The sequence below is a fragment of the Papaver somniferum genome, chromosome 1 (genome assembly GCF_003573695.1).
Source record: "Papaver somniferum cultivar HN1 chromosome 1, ASM357369v1, whole genome shotgun sequence".
Lineage (NCBI taxonomy): Eukaryota > Viridiplantae > Streptophyta > Magnoliopsida > Ranunculales > Papaveraceae > Papaver > Papaver somniferum.
The window spans coordinates 67,731,874-67,759,121 of record NC_039358.1 but is presented as its reverse complement, the minus strand read 5'-3'; the positions used below and the strand labels follow the sequence as shown (position 1 = coordinate 67,759,121).

General features: G+C 36.3%; 1 protein-coding gene and 1 pseudogene across 1 annotated transcript; both read right to left on the bottom strand.

The window, feature by feature from the left end:
* Nucleotides 1–302: 302 nt before the first annotated feature.
* Nucleotides 303–894, bottom strand: LOC113289967 (auxin-responsive protein SAUR23-like). The gene has a single exon (XM_026539428.1). The coding sequence runs from the start codon at nt 786–788 to the stop codon at nt 489–491; it is 300 nt and encodes a 99-aa protein (XP_026395213.1). The 5' UTR covers nt 789–894; the 3' UTR covers nt 303–488.
* Nucleotides 895–20,343: 19,449 nt separating this feature from the next.
* On the bottom strand, nt 20,344–20,796 carry LOC113289975 (annotated as a pseudogene).
* Nucleotides 20,797–27,248: the final 6,452 nt, after the last annotated feature.

Genomic DNA, 27,248 nt, shown 5'->3' with positions numbered 1-27,248 from the left:
TTCGGATAATTGATTATTCATAACGTAAGAGGTGAAGAAGGAGAAACCATGACCTCCACAAGGTATTACCGCTGCTACTGAGATCATCGGGAATGTACTACGGATTAACGCTAACAGGTATTCCGTATAAACTATTCTTGTATATAATTATCGTGTGATTATCATGAAGTTCAACGATCCTAAATTAAGTATCTATAAAATTAAATCTTATAACATGTAGACTACTGTTGCAGGATTATAGTGTAGGTTTTACCGTTTATGCTCATACCAACACAATTGATTAAAATTGATGCAAAAAAATAGAGTAGATGGAATAATCAATTAGAGAAATTTCGTATTAGTTAGTACTTTCAATGGGAGAGTATTTCAATTTTACTCTTCCCAAGAAAAAAAGTAGTATGTTACATGGGTCGGAATACAACCCTTTGCTAAAAAAAAGTTAGTCTACAATTGAACTATTGAAACTACTATCTGATTAATCTTAGTCCTCAACAAGAATTCAATTGAGAAGTCAGATCAATGAAATCGTCTTCGTTGCAAGGAATTGTAAGTCCTCCCATTGGATGATTGAACCCATACTCTTCTTCTGCACAACTTAGCAAGTTTTGGAACGAAGGATGGTTCAAGTAAGATAGAGGAACAATAAACCTCTTCTTCTCGGTTTCTCCAACGTAAACAGCACAATGTCCTTTAGGAACTACCGGGGATGATTGAGATAACTGGTTTCTAAGAGATTGTAGTTTGAGAATTTGCTTTGATTGTGAGACCATTGAACGCATAAGACCCATTTTTGCAAAGAGACTAATGATTAACAAGAGATGTAAAAGTTTTTTTTTTGCTTGTGATGATTGCTGGAAGATGTAATAGAAGAATCTGAAGATGGATATAATTCCTTAGAGTCTGTGGGTATTTATAGAAGTTTGTTGGATTGTCCTTTCAAATGGACTTTGAGGTTTAGAAGCAAAGAAGAGCCATGCAGCAGCAATCTGGTAAAGATTTTGGGACCTACGTGATATATGCTTGCACTGTTGCACATGGCTTTGCTCATAGAACTTAACTTCAAATCAAATCCCTCTCTCTGGTCGACCCAACTTGTGTCTAGTGGTGGTACCATTTTTCCTTCACCCACACAATTTAGTATGAAATCTCTCTCATTCTGTCTGCAGCTCAACTTGGCGGATATAAAGTCACCTTCCTATCAAAAGACTAATCTTTTTTATGGACCCCGAGAGTTATCCTACGCGTAAAGAAACGAAAGAAAAAACAAAGGCATGTGAAGGTGTACCACGGTACAAGTACAAACCAAGAAGCTGATGAGTACATCTCTAAACAAAGATGATAAATGCATGTGTCTTACCAACTTGACATGATTAGTACAATCTATTTAGTGAAAAATGACACAAGGGACCATTTGGAAATAATCTGTCAATGACATTGCTCGATTTTTTTCGTCTATGAATGAGTTATTTACAAAATCAAACTATCAAAGTTCGAATCTTATCTTCAAATTTCTTGGTTATGCGTGAACTAGAGGTCGAGTCCTTTTGCCCAGGTTTTCTTACTCCAAATAGGTTGTTGGCAACATCAAGGTAGATTAGGTTTACGGATTGGTTCAACATGTATATCTGCCGGACACGGCTCGCCCAAGGTTGAATGAAAAATTATTGCTTTCATTTGTTTAGACAGTTATGTGAGTAAATCCGTTCGACCAAAATTCATGGCTGCAGTTTAAGCCCGTACCTAAGTGTTAAAACCCTACAGTAACTGGAAAGGAGTACATCTTCGAAGGTACTATTTAAAGGACAATCTGGTTTAGCTAGCTTTTCTGTAGAAAACCTAGCCAACTAATATGGAAAAAAAAATTAAACCAACTGGTCGAACCGGAATTCTTCCGCAGCTTTACATAACAAGTCTTGAAACAAAGGGACCACAAATCGCTTATTTTGATTCATTCTCCAACATAAACGGCAAAGTGTCCTCTCGGGAAATCTATTGCCCTGGGAACCAGGGATAAAGTTTATGGAAACTGCTTTTCTCCTCCTTTCTTGCTTGGCATGTACAACCGTTTCATGAAAATGAATACCTAAAGAAATCTTAAATTTGGAGATTCTGGTAAGTTGTTGTGGTGGGTGAGTGTACTGAGAAGTGTTGGAATATTTCTAAGTTTTCTTCTCTATAGAAGTTCCATTTTAGTGCATGGGGAGTGGGAATCAATGATTAGATGACCTACCATTGTATGGTTAACTTGGAGATGAGTGAGCTGCAGATAGCACAGAGTCGAAGTTGGGGTAACAGAACATATGGTGTGGGAACCACAAAGCAGAGAAATATAGAAAAAATCTGATTTGGCCCATTGTTTTCTTCATCATTTGGCCCATTGTTTTTTTCTGTATGAGCAATACATCATGCCATTTTTAGAACTGTTAGAAAAGATTTTGTTTTCTTTTGCTGTTTAGGGTTTTATTATTGGGAATTTTGGGAAAATACCCATAATGGATACCCGTCGGAAAAATGCCCCACTTTTTAAAACTTATGGGAAAATGCCCCGCCGTTAGTATTTCCATCCAACCTTAGTTAAATAGTAACCAGTGCACACATGTGGATTACATGTCTAAATAACACGATTTCTACTTATTCTCCTTCAAATCCAATCAAGCTTCCTCCTGTTCATCTTCAATTAACATGGCTTTTTGAAGCAATATCCTTCGTTTTTTTCATCTTCAAATGTAACAGAAAATCCACTAAAAACCAATTACAAGCTAAACTTACTTTCACATTCACGAACACAATTTATATCTCCATAAAATCCCTTAATTTTTTTCAAGTTAGAAAACTCAAATTATACTTCAGTACAGTTCATATCATTAAATTTCAATCATTCCCCTGTTAGAGACCTTATTTCAACAACAAAACCCTAACATACAAATTTCCTTAAATCCATAAACCCTAATTTCAGTTTAAACAATCAAATTTAAATTAGAATTTCGACAAAATAATCTAATTAGAAATTAGAATGGGTTCGTGTATTTATGATTTCTCACAAACCCATGGATTCGATTATTCATTTCAAAACTTACTTCAACTGTTTTTTAAATCTTAGATGGCGAAACTTTTCATTTGTCTTCCTCGCACATCAATTAGATATAATCAACGAGAATTGAACACACAACTTTAGTTTTCACTCAATCCTCACTGTAGAAAATCTCTTTGCAACTGTTTGTTAGTGTCTGGTTTTTCATAATGGGTTTAAATGTCGATGGAGATAGGATAGGAATATATGAAACAAAAACGTGGAGCATCCCTAGCTGTCCACGACCGTATTTGGATGAAGACATCTGTAGCAATTGACGGTTAAGTGTCATTTGAGATTCCTGATGTATCTCACGCAGGGACGGAGCTATTAGTTAGTTGCATGGGTCCATGGACCCACCCAAATTCTGAAACAAATCCCATTAATATTGGATGTTTTACTGTCGAACGTGTCACGGGGAAGAAATAGTCGTCGTATTGAAAGGGAAAGGAGAGCTGGGAAAAAAACGAAATAATTAGGGTTTTCCTTTTCCCTTTTTCGAAAACCGTAAAAAGTAAAAGAAGTTCATCTACACCTACTCTACTCAGCTCTAGTTATAGCCCGATTGCTACTTTCGTAAGTACTGATCACTACCGATTTGTTATTTATAGCTTATCAGAAGTGTCAAGATTTATTGAACCAAAGTCAGCACCTTGAGACAGTGCTTGAAAGACAATCTACTGAAGAAAAAAAAACGGTATCGTCTGCGTCTACATTCATCACTTAAAATCATTCGATTTCTTCTACGCCGAGGATTATCTTTTCGTGGCTGAGATGAATCAGAAGATTCAGATGACCCTGGTAATTTTCTCGACTTGTTACAATTTTTAGCTGATAATAATGAGATTGTGAATAATGTTGTTCTTGGAAATGCTCCTGCAAATCACAAGCTAACATCACCAGATATTCAAAAGGATCTTGTAAATGCTGCTACCATGGAAACTGTTAATGAAATCATAAAAGATCTAGGAGACGAATTGTTTGCAATTTTAATTGATGAAGCTCGTGACGTATCAGTATAAGAACAAATGGGTGTTGTGATACGATACGTTAATAAGAAAGGATGTATTATGGAGCATTTTATTTCAATGATACATGCTCCCAACACCACTGCTATTTTATTGAAAACAGCTATTGATGAATTATTTGCTAGGCATGGGTTGAGCATCACAAGGTTGCGTGGGAAAGGATATGATGGTGCCAGTAATATGCAAGGTGAGTACAATGGATTGAAATCGTTAATTTTGAAAGAGAACAAGAGTGCATATTATACATTGTTTCGCACATCAACTTCAGTTAGCTCTTCTTCATGTTTCCGAGGATATTCCAGAAATTGCTGCATTTTTCACTCTAGTTTCAACAGCAACAAAAACTGTAGGAGCTTCTTGCAAGCGTCGTGATAATTTGCGAGCAAAAGAAGTTTAGAGAATACAAAGATTACTTGAGACTTGTGAATTATCAACTGGTCAAGGTCTTAATCAGGAAATTGGCGTCAAACGACCTTGTGATACACGTTGGAGTTCACATTATGGTACGCTTGTGAATTTAACAATCATGTTTTCTTTTGTCATTGAAGTTCTTGATGAGGTTATGGAAGATGTTACTGGTTCTAAAGAAAAGGGTGATGCCTTACTTTTACTAACTAGTTTGCATTCTTTCGATTGTGTCTTCAACTTGCATCTTATGAAGGATATACTAAGGATCACTAATGATCTTTCAAAAGCTTTACAACGGAAAGATCAAGATATTGTAAACGCTATGACCTTGGTTAAATTTTCTAAAGAACGCTTGCAGAACATGAGAGATTCTAAATGGCCATCATTTCTTGAAGATGTTAACTCATTTTGTCGTAAGCACGATATATCGATCATTCAGATGGATGAGGATTATGTACCTCCAGGGAGATCACGGCGATACAGAGAGGTAATAAAAAATTTACATAAATACCAAGTTGAATTATTTTATGTTTGCATAGATAAACAACTTGCTGAACTCAACAATCGCTTTGATGAAATGAATATGGAATTACTTGTCTGTATGTCGTGCCTAAACCCGAAGAATGATTTTGTTGCTTTTGATACCAAGAATTTGGTTCGTCTTGCCGAATTTTATCCTGATGACTTCTCATAGCAAGAACGCATGAACCTTGAAAATCAACTCGAGGTTTATGAAATGGATATGAAATCCAATGATGCATTTAAAGAGTTAAATGGAATTAGCAGTCTAACTAAGAAATTGGTTGAGACTGGGAAGGATGTTGTATATAATTGGGTGTATAAGCTTATAAAGTTATCACTAATCTTACTAGTTGCTACCGCTACGATTGAAAGAGCTTTTTCTGCAATGAACATTGTCAAATCTCGCCTACGGAATCGAATGGGGGATGAATGGTTAAATGATTGCTTAATCACATATATTGAGAGGGAGATTTTTAAGACCATAAAGGATGAGGTAATCATACAGCGCTTCCAGAAATGAAACCCCGGAAAGGACAATTATGAATTCGTTTTTTGCTTTTTAGTTAGAGGTTTGTTATATTTTCTTATGAATGTTAGCAGATTATTAGATTTTCCTTTTACCATTTAAATTCTTTGTATCACTGCTACCGTGAACAATTGATTTTCTTAATGTAATTATTTTTCTATTATTATGAATGATGCAAGGCGTTATGGTTTGTGTACAAAAAAAACAAGGCTAGTCAAGGTACAATTTTTTACGTCCATAATACACCACCCAATCAAAAATCCTAGGTCCGTATTGATTTCACGTCAAGAGGAAGTGACCGGTCAAGTAGAGATATTGACCAGTTAACCTATTTGGATGGAAAATATAATGGGTGGGTAATATGCGGGGTATTTCCCGACAGGGTATTCAATTATGGAGTATTTTCGCAAGTTATTAATATGCGGGGTATTTCCCGACAGGGTATTCAATTATGGGGTATTTTCGCACGTTTTTTCATTGAACTGTTCTTCATCATTGTGATTCTAGTAGTAATACAGTTGACAGTAGCCCAACCAATATATTCCACTATATATATATATATATATATATTCCAAACTCAACTATCCTTCTTTCCAAAACATTTTCATGTTATTCTACTCACCAAATCAATCAGGGTTCCCTACAGCATGTGATTATCATCAAGCCACTATCTCCCAACTCCCGATAGAGCGGTCACAGTTTAACTTTAGTTTGCACCTGAAATACATGTACTGATTTTCTGTATGAACTCAATCAGGGTTCCCCACAACATGTACCTGTTAGGCCACTGTCCCAACTAGCTCCTGATATATTGTCGATAAGGCGGCCACAATTTCAGTGTAGTTTGTACCTGGGATACGTAGTAATCTTCCTTATGGTCAGAAGAGACAAACGCTACGCGATAGACAAAGTTCAGAAACAACTCGGGCAACTTGGAGTGGGGGTTGTTTTTTTTTTCTTTTGAAGCATGGGGGTTGTTAATTATGATCAAGAAAAACTATGCATCCACAAGCAGCTCTTCTTACAGTAACACCCTTCTAATTCCAAATTCTTGGTCGGGCCTATATGGAGATAATGAAATATTCGGACTCATTTAGGATAATGATTTTTATTGTGATCATCTCCTTCTACAGGAAATTGGCATTGGTCTACGACCAAAACGAAGTTGTTTGGATGGTCAAATTTGTTCACACTATGTTAAGGTCCTACGATGCACCGTATTACACCTAACTTGTATGCGCAAATGGAGGCAACCGAGCTGTAAAGCCTGTCAAATACATCTTAATTTGGGTTCAACTTGTATACACTTTCTTCTGAGTCAAAGACAGTAGTCTCTTTATAATGTCTAATTCAAAATAATGGATATATATATATGGATCTTCAAAAGTATAAATATAGTTGAGACATGTTCGATCAAATCAAGGTCAAATACGTTAGAGTATTAAGACCCTACTCTTTAGTGCTAGTTGTAGAAAAGATCGCATTATAGTACTCTAACACGTAATGGTACTATTTTTGTAAGGTGGTAAGCACCGAATTAGGTTATGCCATTTGATTCCACAATCCAATATTACTGGATAATTAAGAGGGAATCAAGTTCATGGAACCAATCGAATAAAATAGATATGAAATTTGTGCTAGAACAATTGTTCCACACTGTTATTCCATATTGACTGTTATTCCATATTGACTTCCATACTAGAAAAATAATAAAAGGGTCAACCATGACATTCAAACTCTGATATACAAAAACCACTGTTCTAGCACACGTTAAGCATTTTACATATTTAGTTGAGAAGGAACTTAGTAAGTTTGATCAGCATTAAGTTCAAGAATAACCGTTTTCGTAACCCTAACCAGTAGTGAGGATCTTGTAGGAGTGAAATATCGCACATTCATTATGTATGCGAAGTAAAGGTCATTTGTCTTAAGCGAGGATTATTGCACATGTTAAAATTAGGATGATGTATTTAGTGATGTCAGCATAATCACGAGTAAAGTGTGATGATCTATGCGAAGGAGTAAAGTATGCGACATTGAGTGTATGTGCATGAGCGATTGTAACGCACAATGATTCCGAAAATAGGGGATCTATTAGCTGTTATCCACTATATAGCACCCTATATAAGGGGAAGAAATCTGTGTAAAGGAGAGATCTCTAAGGTGAGAGTTAGACAAGAAATTAAGAGAGAGAAAGTTTATTTGGAGAGCAAGTAAAGTCATTGTATTATCTTGTAACCGATTCAAGAACTTGATAAGATAATAAAAAAATTCCATTATGATTACTTAGAATCTTATATACATTCATAGCGGTGTGATTGTAGGATTTCTTGCAACTACATTTTGGCGCTAAAAACAGGGAGGAGTGGTATATCCTGTTGGTGAATCTGTTTAAAAATCAAGTTTCCAGAATTAAAAAAACCTAGAATTCTTCCTTCAACATTTGAGATTTTCATTCGATAATACAAGAAAATGGTAAGAATTAGATCTACTGTTAAGCAAGCGGCAGCAGCCAGAAGAAGTAAAAGAATTGCCGAACAAAAAAGAGGAGAAATTCATGAGCAATTAGAGGAAGGAGAAAGAACAAATCAACGAAATGATATTCCGAATGGACTACAACGTACACAAGAGCAGCATAATGATATTGATTATGATAGAGTGAGTATTCATACTGCACATACGAACTCTACTGAAGATGAAACACAGAGAACTGGAGATGAAGGAAGGACTGAAGGAAATGAAGAAAATATGACACTTGAAGAACTTAGACAAAGATTGATTGCTGAGCGTCAAAGAGAAGATGAAGAGCGTGTGAATTTGATAAGACAAAATGATGATCTAAGAGAATCTAAGACTGCACGAACAAATATCAAGAAGCATTACGCGATCAAGATCAAAAACCAGTAGAAGTTCATCAAGACAAAGTCGATCAAATCGAAGAAATGTCAGGCGAGAACGAACATTAGATAATATCGATGAGAATTTGCAAGAAGATGATAATCTAAAAGATCAACGCGACGAGAGACACACAACAAATGACCGATACGAACAACCACATGAGCGTCGTCACAGACAAGAAGGTCAAAGGAACAATAGACTTCAAGATGCAACTGATTGTCATCTCGTACTCGTTACGCATCAGATAATGATGGAGAACATGATCCGGACAAGGGAGAATTCTATTACATGGTAGACAAATGTTGAGGGATCAATATGCACGCGAACAAGAGGAAGAGAGAAACAACACTGTGCGTGAACGTGCGAGATTTGAACAAGAAAGACGTAGAAGAAGAAGATAAGAAACTGAAGAAAGATAGATTGAGGAGGCTATATGTCAGAATAATCGTGAGAATAGATTAAGACAAGCCAGATTAAAAAACCTATGCAACAAGATTTAGACCAAACTATGAGCGAAGAAATTCTCAGAGAAATGTTTGAATTGAGAGAAGATGACTATGCGAAAAAATGGTGGAAGAAGGCAGTTAGAGGAAGCAGTAGAGGAAGCTGGGAAGACAGCTTTCGCAAGGAAAATTCAAATTGCAATAATACCAACAAAATGCAACTTACATGTATTCACTAGTATATTTGATGGTAGTACATGTGCAGTGCAACACATAAAAGCCTGTAGCAGATCTTTATTGCAGTGAGAAGAAAATGATGCGGTGATGTGTAAGTATTTCCTGCGAGCTTGACAGGAGAAGCCTGTAGTGGTTTGAAGGATTACCGGTAGGAACTATTAGATCATTTCGTCATTTACAGAACGTCTTCTTAGGAAAATATATCAGCAATAATATGTTAAGACCAGGAATTGAGACGGCGTTTGGACTTCGCAGAAGGGTCAATGAAAGTTTGCATCATCTAACAACACGTTGGAGAACCATGTGTAGTGAAATGGCAAGACGAGCAGATGAACGATTTCTTATACTAGCCTTTGTCAATGCTCTTTTTTCTACAGATTTATTATATATACAGATTTTCAGGATAAAAGACACCATCACAATGTCGGAGTTGCGTGAATTTCAAGAAGAGTATATTGCACTTGAGGAGAAGCAGAGAGAAATGGAATCTTATCCAGTTGCAATGCCTAATGAGAATATTGGGAATGCAAGTTTACTCCCAAGGATGACAAATGTTGTTGCGAGTACATCGCAGGGAAACCAGGGAAAGAAAAGTACAGAAATGGAACAAAAACTGGTAGCAATGGGTAGTGCAGACCAGGAGGAACTCATAAAAGAATATATAGAAGCACAATCCCAGGCTAGAGGAAGGAGTAACAAGATTCAAACAATGGATAATCCCATGGAAGATTATGGAGGTCAACAACCATCATATAAAAGACAGGGGAAAGGTGATTTGGGAACAAATAAGCTTGCCAAAGTTGAATACTACAGTAGACAAAGTCTGGGAAGCTGTTATACTAATGAAACAAATTCCTGAACACACAACGTAGGAGATGAACCACCCGGGTAGAAGGAGCAAAGAATTCTGTGTATATCATCGCTTTCATGGTCACACAACAAGTAATTGCAGAAATGTGAGGAAGATCATACTGAGAATGATTGATCAAGGAAAATTAAACCACTTCTTAGTACAACAACCGCAGAATCTACCACCACCCCACCACCAGGAGGAGATACATATGGTGAGGAAAGAGGAAAGAATACATTTGTAATTGAATTAGGTGTGAAGGAAAGGAACCTATATTGCAATTCGATTATACACTCTTTCAAAAATATAGAAGATTTCATGACAGCATCTTAAGTCGAGTATATGCGAGAGATAATGATGGAAGAGAAATTCTCAACCTTGTGAAGATATCACCATTAAAGGATTGGCAAAAGCAGGTCATTTCGTTCAGTGCGGAAGAAACACCAGGAGGAGGAGAATTACATGAATGTCCATTAGTGGTGAAGTTGGGAATAAATCCAAAAGCAAAAATAGATAATGATGATGAAGAAGAAGATGAAGCGAATACTTGGGCTATAATAGATACTCATAGATCCTGGAAGTTCTGTTGATATTCTATTTTATCATACATACAAGACCATGGGAGGAAGGGATGACGAGTTAATTCCTTCAAATTACAAGATTTATGGATTCAATTGAGCTGCGAAAGAACCAAAAGGAGAAGTCAAAATGAGAATTTCACTGCGAGCCTGCCAACAGAAATAGTATTTGTGTTGTTGATGTTGAATCACCATAATGCTCTGATTGGAAGACCACGGTTGCATAGTATCTTGGGTGTGGCTTTGACATTTCACCAATGCATAAAATTTCTTTTACCTCAAGGTCTAGGCATAATAAGAGGAGATACAAATGAAGGTAGAAATTGTCAGGAAATTGATATTGATAAGTGTGAAGAGCGAGAATACAAAAGAAGAAATTGGAAGCAGCATGCTAAGGATAGTCAAAGGGGTGAAAGATTAATGGTGGATGTTAGGGCTGCACAAGAACCGGTCTACACGACCTGAACCGGAGAGAACCGGAAAACCCGGACTGGTACCGAACCGGAACCGGCTTGACCGGTACAGACACCGGTTCTGAAATTTGAGAACCGGACTAGACCGGTACAGACATCGGTTCTTGGGGAGAACCGTACTTGAACCGGACCATCTGTACCGGCTATTATTAGCCGTTGAGATCTATCTAGGTTTTTAATCCTAGCCGTTGATATCTAGATAGGATGTCGAGAAGAAAAAAAAATGAAGAAGCATTCTTCAGTTCTTTCTTCTTCGTTTCTTCTTCTCACTCAGCGGCAGCATCATTTTCTCGATTCTCTTAGGGTTTGAATCGAGATTGAATATCAGTAATATCAGTGGATCACCATCTCTATCAGGATTCAGGTCAGTATTCTTCTCCTTAGGCTTTGAAACTTTGAATCGTTTGATTGTACATTGATTTCGTATTGAACCCTAGAATACTGATTTTTTTGACATAATCTCTAGCAAACTTTTTGATTTTATGAAGTTCAAATCATGGGTATGGTTCTAATTTCAGTTTTCTGATCCGAGTTTTGATTGTATTAATTTTTTTAGGGTTACTGTACATCTGGTTGTATTGATTTTTTTAGGGTTTATTTTTTCCTTTTATTTTGTTTTGGTTTGTCTGATTGTCTCTCAGTAGAATTCCTTTTCTAATTTCAGTTTTATGTTCTAAGTTCGTTTGTATTTTTTTTTTCTTCAGATATTGAGAAGATTAGTCCAAAGGCCAAAGCAGAGAAGAAGGAAGAATTAGATTTTTGGGGTTCTCAAGTACTGCACAATGGCTTGTGGTAAGCTCAATTTTTACTCAACTCTTATATAAAGAAACAAGCAATAAGAGTTCAGTGCATATTGATATGGATCACAATGAAGTTTAGCTATTCCTTGGCTTTACAATGGGATTTCATTTTACTCTCATAAATGAAGGATCAACAATTTCTGCAATTTGATGTAATTTGAAAGTACATATATGATGGGTTTCTACAAGGGACACACTAAGTTTCTCTTCTTCTTGAAACATACTTACAATAACAAATTTCTGCAGTTTTTATGGTGAGGTAGATGATTAAGCTTTAAAGAGCATGATCAGTTTGGGCTTAACAATTTTTGCAGTTTTGTGGAAATGCTAGATTTTTCCAACTTTTAAATGTCACCGATTTACATTTATTAGCTTACACTCTTTACTGACTATTGTTTCTTGTGCAAATTTACTTACTTGTTAATTTCCTCTTTAACTATAAATGAATTTCAGGCTGAACCACTAAACGCTTAAGGATCGTGATGTGTTTCAGGGCAGCAGGTGTTACAAAATACCCATTAAAGACTTAAAGTACTTCAGAGTATGTAAACTAGCTTGTATTTCATTAATCTTACTCTTTCAGTCATCTTCGTTGTAGTCAGAGATATGAGTGGGGAAATGATGAGTTCTTTGAGAACAAGTCTCATACGTTCTGCGTCTTTCTTGAATTTATTTTTTCTCTTTCTTAGCTCCCTTTCTTAAAAATGCAGTTACTTCTATCTCTTTGTCACTGGAAATTAATCACTCAGCCAGCATGTGATTAGCTTAATAATTAATCATAGTGCTCAGCTAACAAGATATTGGGCTCCTAAATCTGATTGATAAATTACTTGAACCTTAAAATAAGAAGTGGAAAGGAAAAATTCAAATCTGTAAACAACAATGTAACATTAACAAACCCCTTTTCGAGTCCTAGTTGCAGAGTAAATGAGAGTTTTTAGAGGTGTGATCAGTGTTAGTTAGTACTCCAATCATACTAGTACCGTACTGAGTAGAGAGACCCATGAAGTGCGGGGCAAATGGGTTTCGATTGTTGCAATCTCAAGGCCTCAGTCAATTAATGCTAACATATCATTAACTGCATTGCTAGATGACCATATATATAATACCATTGGTTGATTATTATTTGTTTCTAATACTCTATAATGAATGTTGGTATAATCTGAATGTAATTGGTTCTGTTTTATGTTTGTTAGATGACCACATCAACTGCAACTCCAACTACAAATGCAACTGCAACTCCAACTACAAGTACAACTCAACAAACAGAAGTTGGATCATCCTCTCAAGCTGCATCTCACACAAATGAATCTGAAACTGCAACTCCAACAAGTAAAGGCAGAGCTGAAGCAGTTGAAGTTGGTGATAGCAACAAGAAGCACGGCAGAGTGAGATCAACTGTTTGGTTGGAAATGACTAGGATAGATGATGAATGAGCTGAATGTCGTTATTTCCACAATAAATACAAAGCTCACAATGACAATAATGGCACTTCTGGATTGCGAAAGCATTTGAATAGATGTCTAAAGAATCCTAATAGGAAGAAAGAAAAGGGACAACCATCTCTGTTGATGCCACCCCCAAAACCAGGTCAGGATGGTAAACTTATTGCTCATACTTACAATTATGATAGGTTAAGAAGGCGTCTTGTTGAGTGGATAATTAAGGATGAAATTCCTTTTAGAAAAGTAGAAGGGTCAGGCTTTGTGGCATTGATGCAAGAGGCACAACCTAGGTTCAAGGTTCCAGGACGTATGACAATTTATAGGGATATGTTAAAGATGTATGTAGAAGAGAAGAATAACCTAAAAACTTACTTCTTGACATCTAAGCAGAGGGTATCTTTGACAACTGACACATGGACATCACCAAATAATTTTAATTATATTTGTGTAACCGCTCACTACATTGATCAGGATTGGAAACTGCAGAAGAGAATACTCATGTTTTGTCAAGTTGAAGGTCACACAGGTATTGCAATCGGTGAGAAGTTTGTGGATTGTTTGGAAGATTGGGGTCCAAAAGATATATTTGGTGTCACTCTAGACAATGTCAGCGCCAACACAGTAGCTATGGATCATCTGAAGCAAGTTGTTACTAGCTGGACAAGATCACCAATCAGAGCTAAATATTTACATGTAACATTCTCATTTCACATCATTAATTTATTTTGGAATTTGTCACATGCATCTTATGAGTTATGACTAATTTTTCTTGATTATTTGTTTATTGTTATCAGGTGAGGTGTTCAGCTCATGTTCTTTCCCTTGTCATAAAAGATGCAGTACGACTCTTTAATGAATCTGTTAAAAGGATAAGGTCAGTTGTAAAATATGTTCTTGGTTCTCCTTCTAGGTATGAAAAGTTTAAACAATGTGCTTCCCTAGCAAAGGTAGATTACAAGAAAGCACTGAATTTAGATGTATACACTCGATGGAATAACACTTACTTGATGTTAGAAGCTGCTCAAAGATATGAAAAAGTTTTTGCAATGTTAGCAAGATTGATAAGGACTTTCAAGAGAGGTTTATTTTTGAGCAAGACAAGGAATCTGTTTTACCAAGTGATGCTGATATTGAGGAAGCTATAACTAGTGATGATATCTTGGAAGAAGTGGTTGAGGATATGGAAGAAGATGAAGAGGTTGAGGATATGGAAGAAGAGGTAAATAAGAAGAAGAAAAAGAAAGTAAAGACTCATGCTCCTTATGCAGAAGATTGGGCTTATGCTAGAGGTCTTGTGAAGTGTTTAAAGGTATTCTTCGATGCAACTGTCAATTTTTCTGCTTCTACACAAGTCACTACTCATTCTTTCTTATGGGAGTTGGTATTCATCCATGAACAATTAATTGAATTTAGAGAAAATGTAGCATCAGATCCATTTATTGCACGTATGTCTCGTCTTATGTTTGCCAAGTACAATAAGTATTGGGGTGTGTACGAGAAAATGAATCCTGTTATGTTTTTTGCTCAATTGTTGGATCCAAGAGAGAAACTAAAGGGGCAGAATTTACTCTTAACTGTTTGTTTGAGAACAATTTGTGGGAGGTTCAAAGAATCATGAGAAAGGTGAAATTAGAATTTCAGGAACTCTTTGATGATTATAGTTCAGTGTATTCAACTCATGAGGAAGGGTCATCTATGTTGCTTCGGTAGTTGCCAGTTCAGTTAGCACGCCATCTCAAGGGTTGAAATCAAGAATTCAATCAAGGAAGAGACAGCATTGGGACAACCCAAGTTGTGTTGAAGAAGCAAGAACAACGGAGTTATATAGGTACTTGACAGATGTGATGATGGATGGAAAAATGCGTGAAGTAGATCAAGATGATGACTTTGACATATTGGCTTGGTGGCAGGCTAATGCAAACAGGTATAAGGTACTGTCCTACATTGCAAGAGATATATTAGCCTTTCCTGTGTCTTCATATCCTCTGAATCAGCTTTTAGCACCGGGAAGCGCGTGCTTACTCCATGGAGAGCTTCTATGTCTACAAAGACAGTTGAGGCATTGCTCTGTACACAAAGCTATTTACAAAAACCCATTGCTCTTGATCTTCTATGTGATTATGTACCTGATGATGATGGTGAAGATGCGGCAGGTACTTATTTAGGTTTTTTCTTCTTTTTTGTTTTCTTTAATAGTAATTACTTTTATTGTATTGACTGAATTTTAATTATTTCTTCTTGTTTATTTTTTTTTGCCTGTTGCAGTCATATTGAGAATTTCCTAAAAGCTTGAAGTTTATTTCTTGGCTCCTTGCTAAGAAATGGAAGGTTGGTAACTTTCTTTATCTTTCTTGCTGTCCTTGTTGAAACATAATTTGGATTCATTTCTATATCAAATTCTCATTACTACTATGTAATTTATGGAAATGAATGCAGGCTAGGATTGCAAATTGCAAGTGCAGGCTTTCAACCATCCATTTTCGTTTGCAATGATCACATTTCATTTCTTATCGACTTTCCGTAGACAGACTTATGGTTGTGGAAATGTTGTTTTTTACTTTTTAGCAAACTGAACTTATTTTGGATTGTTGTTTTGAAGTTATGGAAATGTTGAACTTAAGTATGTATGCAACCTGAACTTATTTTGGATACATTGATCATATGGAAATGTTGTATAACTTAGTATTAATTTGTAACGTTTTCGGGTAAAAAACCCGGTACCGGTCTTGTACCGGACCGGTATCGGCGGTACAGGTACAACACCAGGTACAAGTACAGGTACCGGTACTCAAAATAGGTACCGGTCAACACCAAGTACAGACACCGGTTCCATAAGAGAGCCGGTCCGCACCGGAGTATGTGCAGCCCTAGTGGATGTAGTGTCTAAATCTGGGAAGATAGACAAGAAGTATTTTGAAGCAGAATCTTCTGCGAATAATAACATCAAGCGAGTCAGAAGATTACTTCTAAAGAAGGAGACCGAGTTCAGAGGCAGAAGTTGTGTTCTCAGAAGAAAAGTACCATATGCGATGATATTTGCTGATCGGATTTTGAATAGGGGTAAATAAGGTTTTCGTTCACTCGGACTTGTTGAAATTGATTCTAGGCTTAAATATAAAAATATAAAAATAAGAAATTATATACAAAATATGTCACGGGATGAAGAATTCACTGGGACTCAGGATTTCACTGCTTTCATATTCAAGTGGTTCAAAAATTAATCCTAGACATTTATCGCTCAAACAAAAGAAATATCAACTCTAATATTTTGCCAAGGATAGATTTCGTAAAACATCAATTGTAAATTACAAGCATAGTGTATCTAAAGCACCTAAGACTAAGCATACACTATCTAACAAGATGACAATTGATTAATAGAAATCATAAATCATTTAAAATCGGTGTAAAAAGTAAAAAAAAGAATTAATCAAATTACCACATTGATGAAATCCATCTTCCTCCGTCATCCCAATGTTGGGTTTAGCTCATTAGATTGGAAACACGCTCGAAATATAATTTCATTGCTCAAAGTGTTGACAAATAATGAAAATGGGAGAAAATTATTAACGCAATGATTTTATTTTCTCTCCCCAACTCTCCCCCACAAATGTGCTCTCTAGCTCTCTATTTATACACACAAATACACATTACTCAAATATATTATTCCATAACTCCAAAATCTTCTTCTTTTTAATTAAAAATATCTTCAGGAATTTTTCCTTCTCTTTATTCTCCATATTTCTTTACTAAACTCATATCTTCTTTAATTCGCAGAATAAAATCCAAGATAAAATCTTCCAAGGATATCTCTCTTGTTTAATACAAGATAACGTCCTTTTTCTTCAAATTCTTCCTGTTTATAAGGCAAGAAGATATTCTTATCTTAAAGATAATAAATCCTTTACCGGTGGAACCAAATTTACCGCAAATATTCTTTATGAATGTTGAAGATGAAGGGTGCCTCTTATCCTTCTGTTGGGGTGCCGATAGTAATTTGGGTGCTGAGAATAAATTTGGGCTGCACATAACCGCGGGTTCCCCTTAGCCAAATCTGAGGTCCGCTTAGCAAATGTCCTTCGGGGGTGCCTTTAGCAGTTTTTCGAGACGATTCTTCCAAAAATGTTTATTTTCCAAAAATACCTACAAAAACACAAAACACTAAAATAAGTACAAAATCGAGTACCAACATAAAGAAAATTGAGGACAATTTAGACACAAAAAATGTGTCTATCAAATACCCCAAACTTATTATTTGCTAGTCCTCGAGCAAATTTATTCTAGAAAATAAAGTCTACACTTAGCATGTGCAGCAAGCCGTTAAACCGCTAGGTGGCCCTAGCGGCGGAGTGTTGTCTCCGGGGGGTTTACCAGAGGTGTACCACAAAACCTTTACTCCATACCCTACCTATCTACGCAGAACCTTGGAAGGCACTAAAGAATCTCCTTGGTTGGCATACTTATTGACTACAGGAGGAAGTACCATGATGCGAAATTCCAATTGATGTACACGAGTTTGCACTCAAGCATACTAAAATTCATATAAAGTGACAGAGTTCTACTCAAATAGTTTTTAGACATCATAAACCGGAGTCAACCAATCACATGGATAAATTAAGAAGATGGATGTAGAGAAAAACGTAGATGATGTTGACTAAGGTGAACCTACCCTAATGGACTGAGATACTGGTCTGGACTAATATCAACACACCGGCATATACAAGGGAACCAGTGGTCGATAATCCTAACTCTAGGTCAACTCACTGGCAAATACAAGGGTACCAGTGGTCGACTTTATTGTATTTATTCCGGTTGGTCTGGTGGTCTGGTCTCAATTTTTTTTTTTTTTATCCAGTCACTCTATTTCACCCTAGTAATGGTAAAAAAAAAAAAGAAGTGATCAGGATTCTTTCGATGTTTCCATCACGAGGATATGGCGAAACTACCATGTTTTCTTTTCTAACACCTGAGCTCTGTGCTTTTATGAATAGACTCTTTAGATGTTTCCATCTAATCAGATTGGTTCCTCAACTCCTACAACCAAAATGTTCCATCCACTTAGATGGTTAGTGCAATCCTTAATAAACATAAATTTCTAGGCTCTGGAGTTTATTTATTGCAACTAAAAAGTTTCTTCCCACCCCCCAAACTTAAATCTAACATTGTCCTCAATGTTCTAAAGATAAAATTAAAAGCATGAACAAGGAGAAACTGTTACCACTTGAGGAAAATAAATAAGGAAGATTATCACGTGTCGCATGAAAATGGGTTACCTCCAAGAATTCTAAGTTTAAAGTCTTCAACCAGACCTTGGAAGAATTAGTCACCTCAGAATCATATAGCAGTAACCGGAATAACTGTGGGTCATCTGGATCAAAAATTATTACCCAAAAGAAGAGAAAATTGCAACAGACAAGAAGACACTGAACATACCCTTGTCTAATGTTTTAAGTAAAACAACTATATCTAGTTGTGGTTCAGGTTCAGGCTCTATAAAAGGGTCCAAATAAAAGGTTTTCATCGGTTGGATTTCCTCAAAGTATTCTGAAGATCAGGTTGAAGAGTCTGGAAATACCCAACTAAGAACTTAGAAGCACACAACAATAACCTGAATAACTGAGGATCCTCTAAGTCAATTAGATTTGACTCACACATCTGACCACAATGAAAGAGTGGTCTTCCTTAAGCAAATGTGCGATCCTATTCTCCTAAAGTAATTAGGTTTAGTCTCAAAACTTAATAACCGACACATCTGAAAATCATAAGTTCCCACAATTGGAAGAAAATTTTTTGGTGGGAAAACAAAGTCAATCTTGGTATCATAGCCTGGGTTAACCACATCAACCATAGGATGGGTTTCTAACAACTAGCTTCTTTTTGGACATTATAGGTTCGGGAAAACGTGTATGGAGATAATCTTGTAAGATGGTTGAGGCACAAATGTCAAGTCCTACACGAGGGAACTTTCTAAGAGTTAAAGGTAAAGCACAGGGAGAATGATAATCACCCCCAAACTTAGAGTTTTGGGTGTCTCTAGTAGACTAACTACAATTTCCCTAATTTCTAGATCATCGGAATCCTGAAAATGGTCAATTGCTTCTTTTAGGTTATACTCAGGTGATGCATCCTCACTCATATTTAAAATCTCTACGAGTTCATCTTCTTCGTCTAAGACTATTGTTTCTAAATCGCTAGACTCTAAAACATTATTCTCAGAATAAACTCGTTCCTCTAAATCATTATCGGCTTTGTAAACAGGAAATACTACATCGTCTAAAACGAGGGTATCTCTAGTCAAATCCTCGTCCTTTTGAATAGGTGAATAATTATTAAAATTATTTGGATTTGAACTAGAAATAATATTATCATTGTAAAGCTCAATTGGAGTAACCATTTCCTGATCATATTCCTACATAAGTATGATTCTCCATCAACACTATCCTCATCATAATAAATGAAAGAGATCGAACCTCATCTAAAATAGTGTCTCCAATTCTATCCTCGTCATCTTGATTAGGTGAATAGTAACTATCATCTCATTTTCAAGGGTAAAACTGGGAACATGTGTTGGAAATTCATATAATTTCGAGTAATTCTTTCGTTCGTTCTCTCAGCTATCCGCTTGAGGTGGTCTTCTAAAGAAGGTTCACTCATTATTGTAGTTCTTTCGTCTATAATTATACTATTCATCTCAGCTAACTTACGCGTCGACTCAGCTAACTTCCTGAGGGACTCTTCTAAAGGAGGAATAGGAACAGAGGGATCATAAAAAGGACTACTTTTCAATAGTTTGATTGTATCCTCTAGAGAAGAAGAACTAGTACTATAATCTTCTTGCTCGTAAGACTGATGCACGTGTGGATAGTAATTGGGCTCACCAGGGTATGACCCATATCCTTCCAAAGGTTGGCGTTCCCAACCACTATTCACACTATGGTAAGAGTAATGTCCATATTGTTCAGTTGGATAATCAATTCATTGTGATGGCTATTATAATACCAGTTTGACATCCTAACTGCAAGGGACTTCTACACAAGCACAAACAAGGCTGACTCGACCACAACAAGCCTAATGAGAAGTCAGATCAATGAAATCGTCTTCGTTGCAAGGAATTGTAAGTCCTCCCATTGGATGATTGAACCCATACTCTTCTTCTGCACAACTTAGCAAGTTTTGGAACGAAGGATGGTTCAAGTAAGATAGAGGAACAATAAACCTCTTCTTCTCGGTTTCTCCAACGTAAACAGCCACAATGTCCTTTAGGAACTACCGGGGATGATTGAGATAACTGGTTTCTAAGAGATTGTAGTTTGAGAATTTGCTTTGATTGTGAGACCATTGAACGCATAAGACCCATTTTTGCAAAGAGACTAATGATTAACAAGAGATGTAAAAGTTTTTTTTTTGCTTGTGATGATTGCTGGAAGATGTAATAGAAGAATCTGAAGATGGATATAATTCCTTAGAGTCTGTGGGTATTTATAGAAGTTTGTTGGATTGTCCTTTCAAATGGACTTTGAGGTTTAGAAGCAAAGAAGAGCCATGCAGCAGCAATCTGGTAAAGATTTTGGGACCTACGTGATATATGCTTGCACTGTTGCACATGGCTTTGCTCATAGAACTTAACTTCAAATCAAATCCCTCTCTCTGGTCGACCCAACTTGTGTCTAGTGGTGGTACCATTTTTCCTTCACCCACACAATTTAGTATGAAATCTCTCTCATTCTGTCTGCAGCTCAACTTGGCGGATATAAAGTCACCTTCCTATCAAAAGACTAATCTTTTTTATGGACCCCGAGAGTTATCCTACGCGTAAAGAAACGAAAGAAAAAACAAAGGCATGTGAAGGTGTACCACGGTACAAGTACAAACCAAGAAGCTGATGAGTACATCTCTAAACAAAGATGATAAATGCATGTGTCTTACCAACTTGACATGATTAGTACAATCTATTTAGTGAAAAAATGACACAAGGGACCATTGGAAACTAATCTGTCAATGACATTGCTCGATTTTTTTCGTTCTATGAATGAGTTATTTACAAAATCAAACTATCAAAGTTCGAATCTTATCTTCAAATTTCTTGGTTATGCGTGAACTAGAGGTCGAGTCCTTTTGCCCAGGTTTTCTTACTCCAAATAGGTTGTTGGCAACATCAAGGTAGATTAGGTTTACGGATTGGTTCAACATGTATATCTGCCGGACACGGCTCGCCCAAGGTTGAATGAAAAATTATTGCTTTCATTTGTTTAGACAGTTATGTGAGTAAATCCGTTCGACCAAAATTCATGGCTGCAGTTTAAGCCCGTACCTAAGTGTTAAAACCCTACAGTAACTGGAAAGGAGTACATCTTCGAAGGTACTATTTAAAGGACAATCTGGTTTAGCTAGCTTTTCTGTAGAAAACCTAGCCAACTAATATGGAAAAAAAAATTAAACCAACTGGTCGAACCGGAATTCTTCCGCAGCTTTACATAACAAGTCTTGAAACAAAGGGACCACAAATCGCTTATTTTGATTCATTCTCCAACATAAACGGCAAAGTGTCCTCTCGGGAAATCTATTGCCCTGGGAACCAGGGATAAAAGTTTATGGAAACTGCTTTTCTCCTCCTTTCTTGCTTGGCATGTACAACCGTTTCATGAAAATGAATACCTAAAGAAATCTTAAATTTGGAGATTCTGGTAAGTTGTTGTGGTGGGTGAGTGTACTGAGAAGTGTTGGAATATTTCTAAGTTTTCTTCTCTATAGAAGTTCCATTTTAGTGCATGGGGAGTGGGAATCAATGATTAGATGACCTACCATTGTATGGTTAACTTGGGAGATGAGCTGAGCTGCAGATAGCACAGAGTCGAAGTTGGGGTAACAGAACATATGGTGTGGGAACCACAAAGCAGAGAAATATAGAAAAAATCTGATTTGGCCCATTGTTTTCTTCATCATTTGGCCCATTGTTTTTTTCTGTATGAGCAATACATCATGCCATTTTTTAGAACTGTTAGAAAAGATTTATGTTTTTTCTTTTGCTGTTTAGGGTTTTATTATTGGGAATTTTGGGAAAATACCCCATAATTGGATACCCGTCGGAAAAATGCCCCACTTTTTAAAACTTATGGGAAAATGCCCCGCCGTTAGTATTTCCATCCAACCTTAGTTAAATAGTCAACCAGTGCACACATGTGGATTACATGTCTAAATAACACGATTTCTACTTATCTTCTCCTTCAAATCCAATCAAGCTTCCTCCCTGTTCATCTTCAATTAACATGGCTTTTTTGAAGCAATATCCTTCGTTTTCATCTTCAAATGTAACAGAAAATCCACTAAAAACCAAATTACAAGCTAAACTTACTTTCATCCATCACGAACACAATTTATATCCTTCTCCATAAAAATCCCTTAATTTTTTCAAGTTAGAAAACTCAAATTATACCTTCAGTACAGTTCATATCATTAAATTTCAATCATTCCCCTGTTAGAGACCCTTATTTCAACAACTCAAAACCCTAACATACAAATTTCCTTAAAATCCATAAACCCTAATTTCAGTTTAAACAATCAAATTTAAATTAGAATTTCGACAAAATAATCTAATATAGAAATTAGAAATGGGTTTCGTGTATTTATGATTTCTCACAACCCATGGATTCGATTATTCATCTTTCAATAACTTACTTCAACTGTTTTTCAAATCTTAGATGGCGAAACTTTTCCATTTGTCTTCCTCGCACATCAATTAGATATAATCAACGAGAATTGAACACACAACTTTAGTTTTCACTCAATCCTCACTGTAGAAAATCTCTTTGCAACTGTTTGTTAGTGTCTGGTTTTTCATAATGGGTTTAAATGTCGATGGAGATAGGATAGGAATATATGAAACAAAAACGTGGAGCATCCCTAGCTGTCCACGACCGTATTTGGATGAAGACATCTGTAGCAATTGACGGTTAAGTGTCATTTGAGATTCCTGATGTATCTCACGCAGGGACGGAGCTATTAGTTAGTTGCATGGGTCCATGGACCCACCCAAATTCTGAAACAAATCCCATTAATATTGGATGTTTTACTGTCGAACGTGTCACGGGGAAGAAATAGTCGTCGTATTGAAAGGGAAAGGAGAAGCTGGGAAAAAAACGAAATAATTAGGGTTTTCCTTTTCCCTTTTTCGAAAACCGTAAAAAGTAAAAGAAGTTCATCTACACCTACTCTACTCAGCTCTAGTTATAGCCCGATTGCTACTTTCGTAAGTACTGATCACTACCGATTTGTTATTTATTAGCTTATCAGAAGTGTCAAGATTTATTGAACCAAAGTCAGCACCTTGAGACAGTGCTTGAAAGACAATCTACTGAAGAAAAAAAAACGGTATCGTCTGCGTCTACATTCATCACTTAAAATCATTCGATTTCTTCTACGCCGAGGATTATCTTTTCGTGGCTGAGATGAATCAGAAGATTCAGATGACCCTGGTAATTTTCTCGACTTGTTACAATTTTTAGCTGATAATAATGAGATTGTGAATAATGTTGTTCTTGGAAATGCTCCTGCAAATCACAAGCTAACATCACCAGATATTCAAAAGGATCTTGTAAATGCTGCTACCATGGAAACTGTTAATGAAATCATAAAAGATCTAGGAGACGAATTGTTTGCAATTTTAATTGATGAAGCTCGTGACGTATCAGTATAAGAACAAATGGGTGTTGTGATACGATACGTTAATAAGAAAGGATGTATTATGGAGCATTTTATTTCAATGATACATGCTCCCAACACCACTGCTATTTTATTGAAAACAGCTATTGATGAATTATTTGCTAGGCATGGGTTGAGCATCACAAGGTTGCGTGGGAAAGGATATGATGGTGCCAGTAATATGCAAGGTGAGTACAATGGATTGAAATCGTTAATTTTGAAAGAGAACAAGAGTGCATATTATATACATTGTTTCGCACATCAACTTCAGTTAGCTCTTCTTCATGTTTCCGAGGATATTCCAGAAATTGCTGCATTTTTCACTCTAGTTTCAACAGCAACAAAAACTGTAGGAGCTTCTTGCAAGCGTCGTGATAATTTGCGAGCAAAAGAAGTTTAGAGAATACAAAGATTACTTGAGACTTGTGAATTATCAACTGGTCAAGGTCTTAATCAGGAAATTGGCGTCAAACGACCTTGTGATACACGTTGGAGTTCACATTATGGTACGCTTGTGAATTTAACAATCATGTTTTCTTTTGTCATTGAAGTTCTTGATGAGGTTATGGAAGATGTTACTGGTTCTAAAGAAAAGGGTGATGCCTTACTTTTACTAACTAGTTTGCATTCTTTCGATTGTGTCTTCAACTTGCATCTTATGAAGGATATACTAAGGATCACTAATGATCTTTCAAAAGCTTTACAACGGAAAGATCAAGATATTGTAAACGCTATGACCTTGGTTAAATTTTCTAAAGAACGCTTGCAGAACATGAGAGATTCTAAATGGCCATCATTTCTTGAAGATGTTAACTCATTTTGTCGTAAGCACGATATATCGATCATTCAGATGGATGAGGATTATGTACCTCCAGGGAGATCACGGCGATACAGAGAGGTAATAAAAAATTTACATAAATACCAAGTTGAATTATTTTATGTTTGCATAGATAAACAACTTGCTGAACTCAACAATCGCTTTGATGAAATGAATATGGAATTACTTGTCTGTATGTCGTGCCTAAACCCGAAGAATGATTTTGTTGCTTTTGATACCAAGAATTTGGTTCGTCTTGCCGAATTTTATCCTGATGACTTCTCATAGCAAGAACGCATGAACCTTGAAAATCAACTCGAGGTTTATGAAATGGATATGAAATCCAATGATGCATTTAAAGAGTTAAATGGAATTAGCAGTCTAACTAAGAAATTGGTTGAGACTGGGAAGGATGTTGTATATAATTGGGTGTATAAGCTTATAAAGTTATCACTAATCTTACTAGTTGCTACCGCTACGATTGAAAGAGCTTTTTCTGCAATGAACATTGTCAAATCTCGCCTACGGAATCGAATGGGGGATGAATGGTTAAATGATTGCTTAATCACATATATTGAGAGGGAGATTTTTAAGACCATAAAGGATGAGGTAATCATACAGCGCTTCCAGAAAATGAAACCCCGGAAAGGACAATTATGAATTCGTTTTTTGCTTTTTAGTTAGAGGTTTGTTATATTTTCTTATGAATGTTAGCAGATTATTAGATTTTCCTTTTACCATTTAAATTCTTTGTATCACTGCTACCGTGAACAATTGATTTTCTTAATGTAATTATTTTTCTATTATTATGAATGATGCAAGGCGTTATGGTTTGTGTACAAAAAAGAACAAGGCTAGTCAAGGTACAATTTTTTACGTCCATAATACACCACCCAATCAAAAATCCTAGGTCCGTATTGATTTCACGTCAAGAGGAAGTGACCGGTCAAGTAGAGATATTGACCAGTTAACCTATTTGGATGGAAAATATAATGGGTGGGTAATATGCGGGGTATTTCCCGACAGGGTATTCAATTATGGAGTATTTTCGCAAGTTATTAATATGCGGGGTATTTCCCGACAGGGTATTCAATTATGGGGTATTTTCGCACGTTTTTTCATTGAACTGTTCTTCATCATTGTGATTCTAGTAGTAATACAGTTGACAGTAGCCCAACCATATATATTCCACTATATATATATATATATATATATATTCCAAACTCAACTATCCTTCTTTCCAAAAACATTTTCATGTTATTCTACTCACCAAATCAATCAGGGTTCCCTACAGCATGTGATTATCATCAAGCCACTATCTCCCAACTCCCGATAGAGCGGTCACAGTTTAACTTTAGTTTGCACCTGAAATACATGTACTGATTTTCTGTATGAACTCAATCAGGGTTCCCCACAACATGTACCTGTTAGGCCACTGTCCCAACTAGCTCCTGATATATTGTCGATAAGGCGGCCACAATTTCAGTGTAGTTTGTACCTGGGATACGTAGTAATCTTCCTTATGGTCAGAAGAGACAAACGCTACGCGATAGACAAAGTTCAGAAACAACTCGGGCAACTTGGAGTGGGGGTTGTTTTTTTTTCTTTTGAAGCATGGGGGTTGTTAATTATGATCAAGAAAAACTATGCATCCACAAGCAGCTCTTCTTACAGTAACACCCTTCTAATTCCAAATTCTTGGTCGGGCCTATATGGAGATAATGAAATATTCGGACTCATTTAGGATAATGATTTTTATTGTGATCATCTCCTTCTACAGGAAATTGGCATTGGTCTACGACCAAAACGAAGTTGTTTGGATGGTCAAATTTGTTCACACTATGTTAAGGTCCTACGATGCACCGTATTACACCTAACTTGTATGCGCAAATGGAGGCAACCGAGCTGTAAAGCCTGTCAAATACATCTTAATTTGGGTTCAACTTGTATACACTTTCTTCTGAGTCAAAGACAGTAGTCTCTTTATAATGTCTAATTCAAAATAATGGATAATATATATATGGATCTTCAAAAGTATAAATATAGTTGAGACATGTTCGATCAAATCAAGGTCAAATACGTTAGAGTATTAAGACCCTACTCTTTAGTGCTAGTTGTAGAAAAGATCGCATTATAGTACTCTAACACGTAATGGTACTATTTTTGTAAGGTGGTAAGCACCGAATTAGGTTATGCCATTTGATTCCACAATCCAATATTACTGGATAATTAAGAGGGAATCAAGTTCATGGAACCAATCGAATAAAATAGATATGAAATTTGTGCTAGAACAATTGTTCCACACTGTTATTCCATATTGACTGTTATTCCATATTGACTTCCATACTAGAAAAATAATAAAAGGGTCAACCATGACATTCAAACTCTGATATACAAAAACCACTGTTCTAGCACACGTTAAGCATTTTACATATTTAGTTGAGAAGGAACTTAGTAA

Coding starts and splice junctions, on each gene's coding strand:
- LOC113289967 (XM_026539428.1), bottom strand. CDS start 788: ATGGGTCTTATGCGTTCAATGGTCTCACAATCAAAGCAAATTCTCAAA.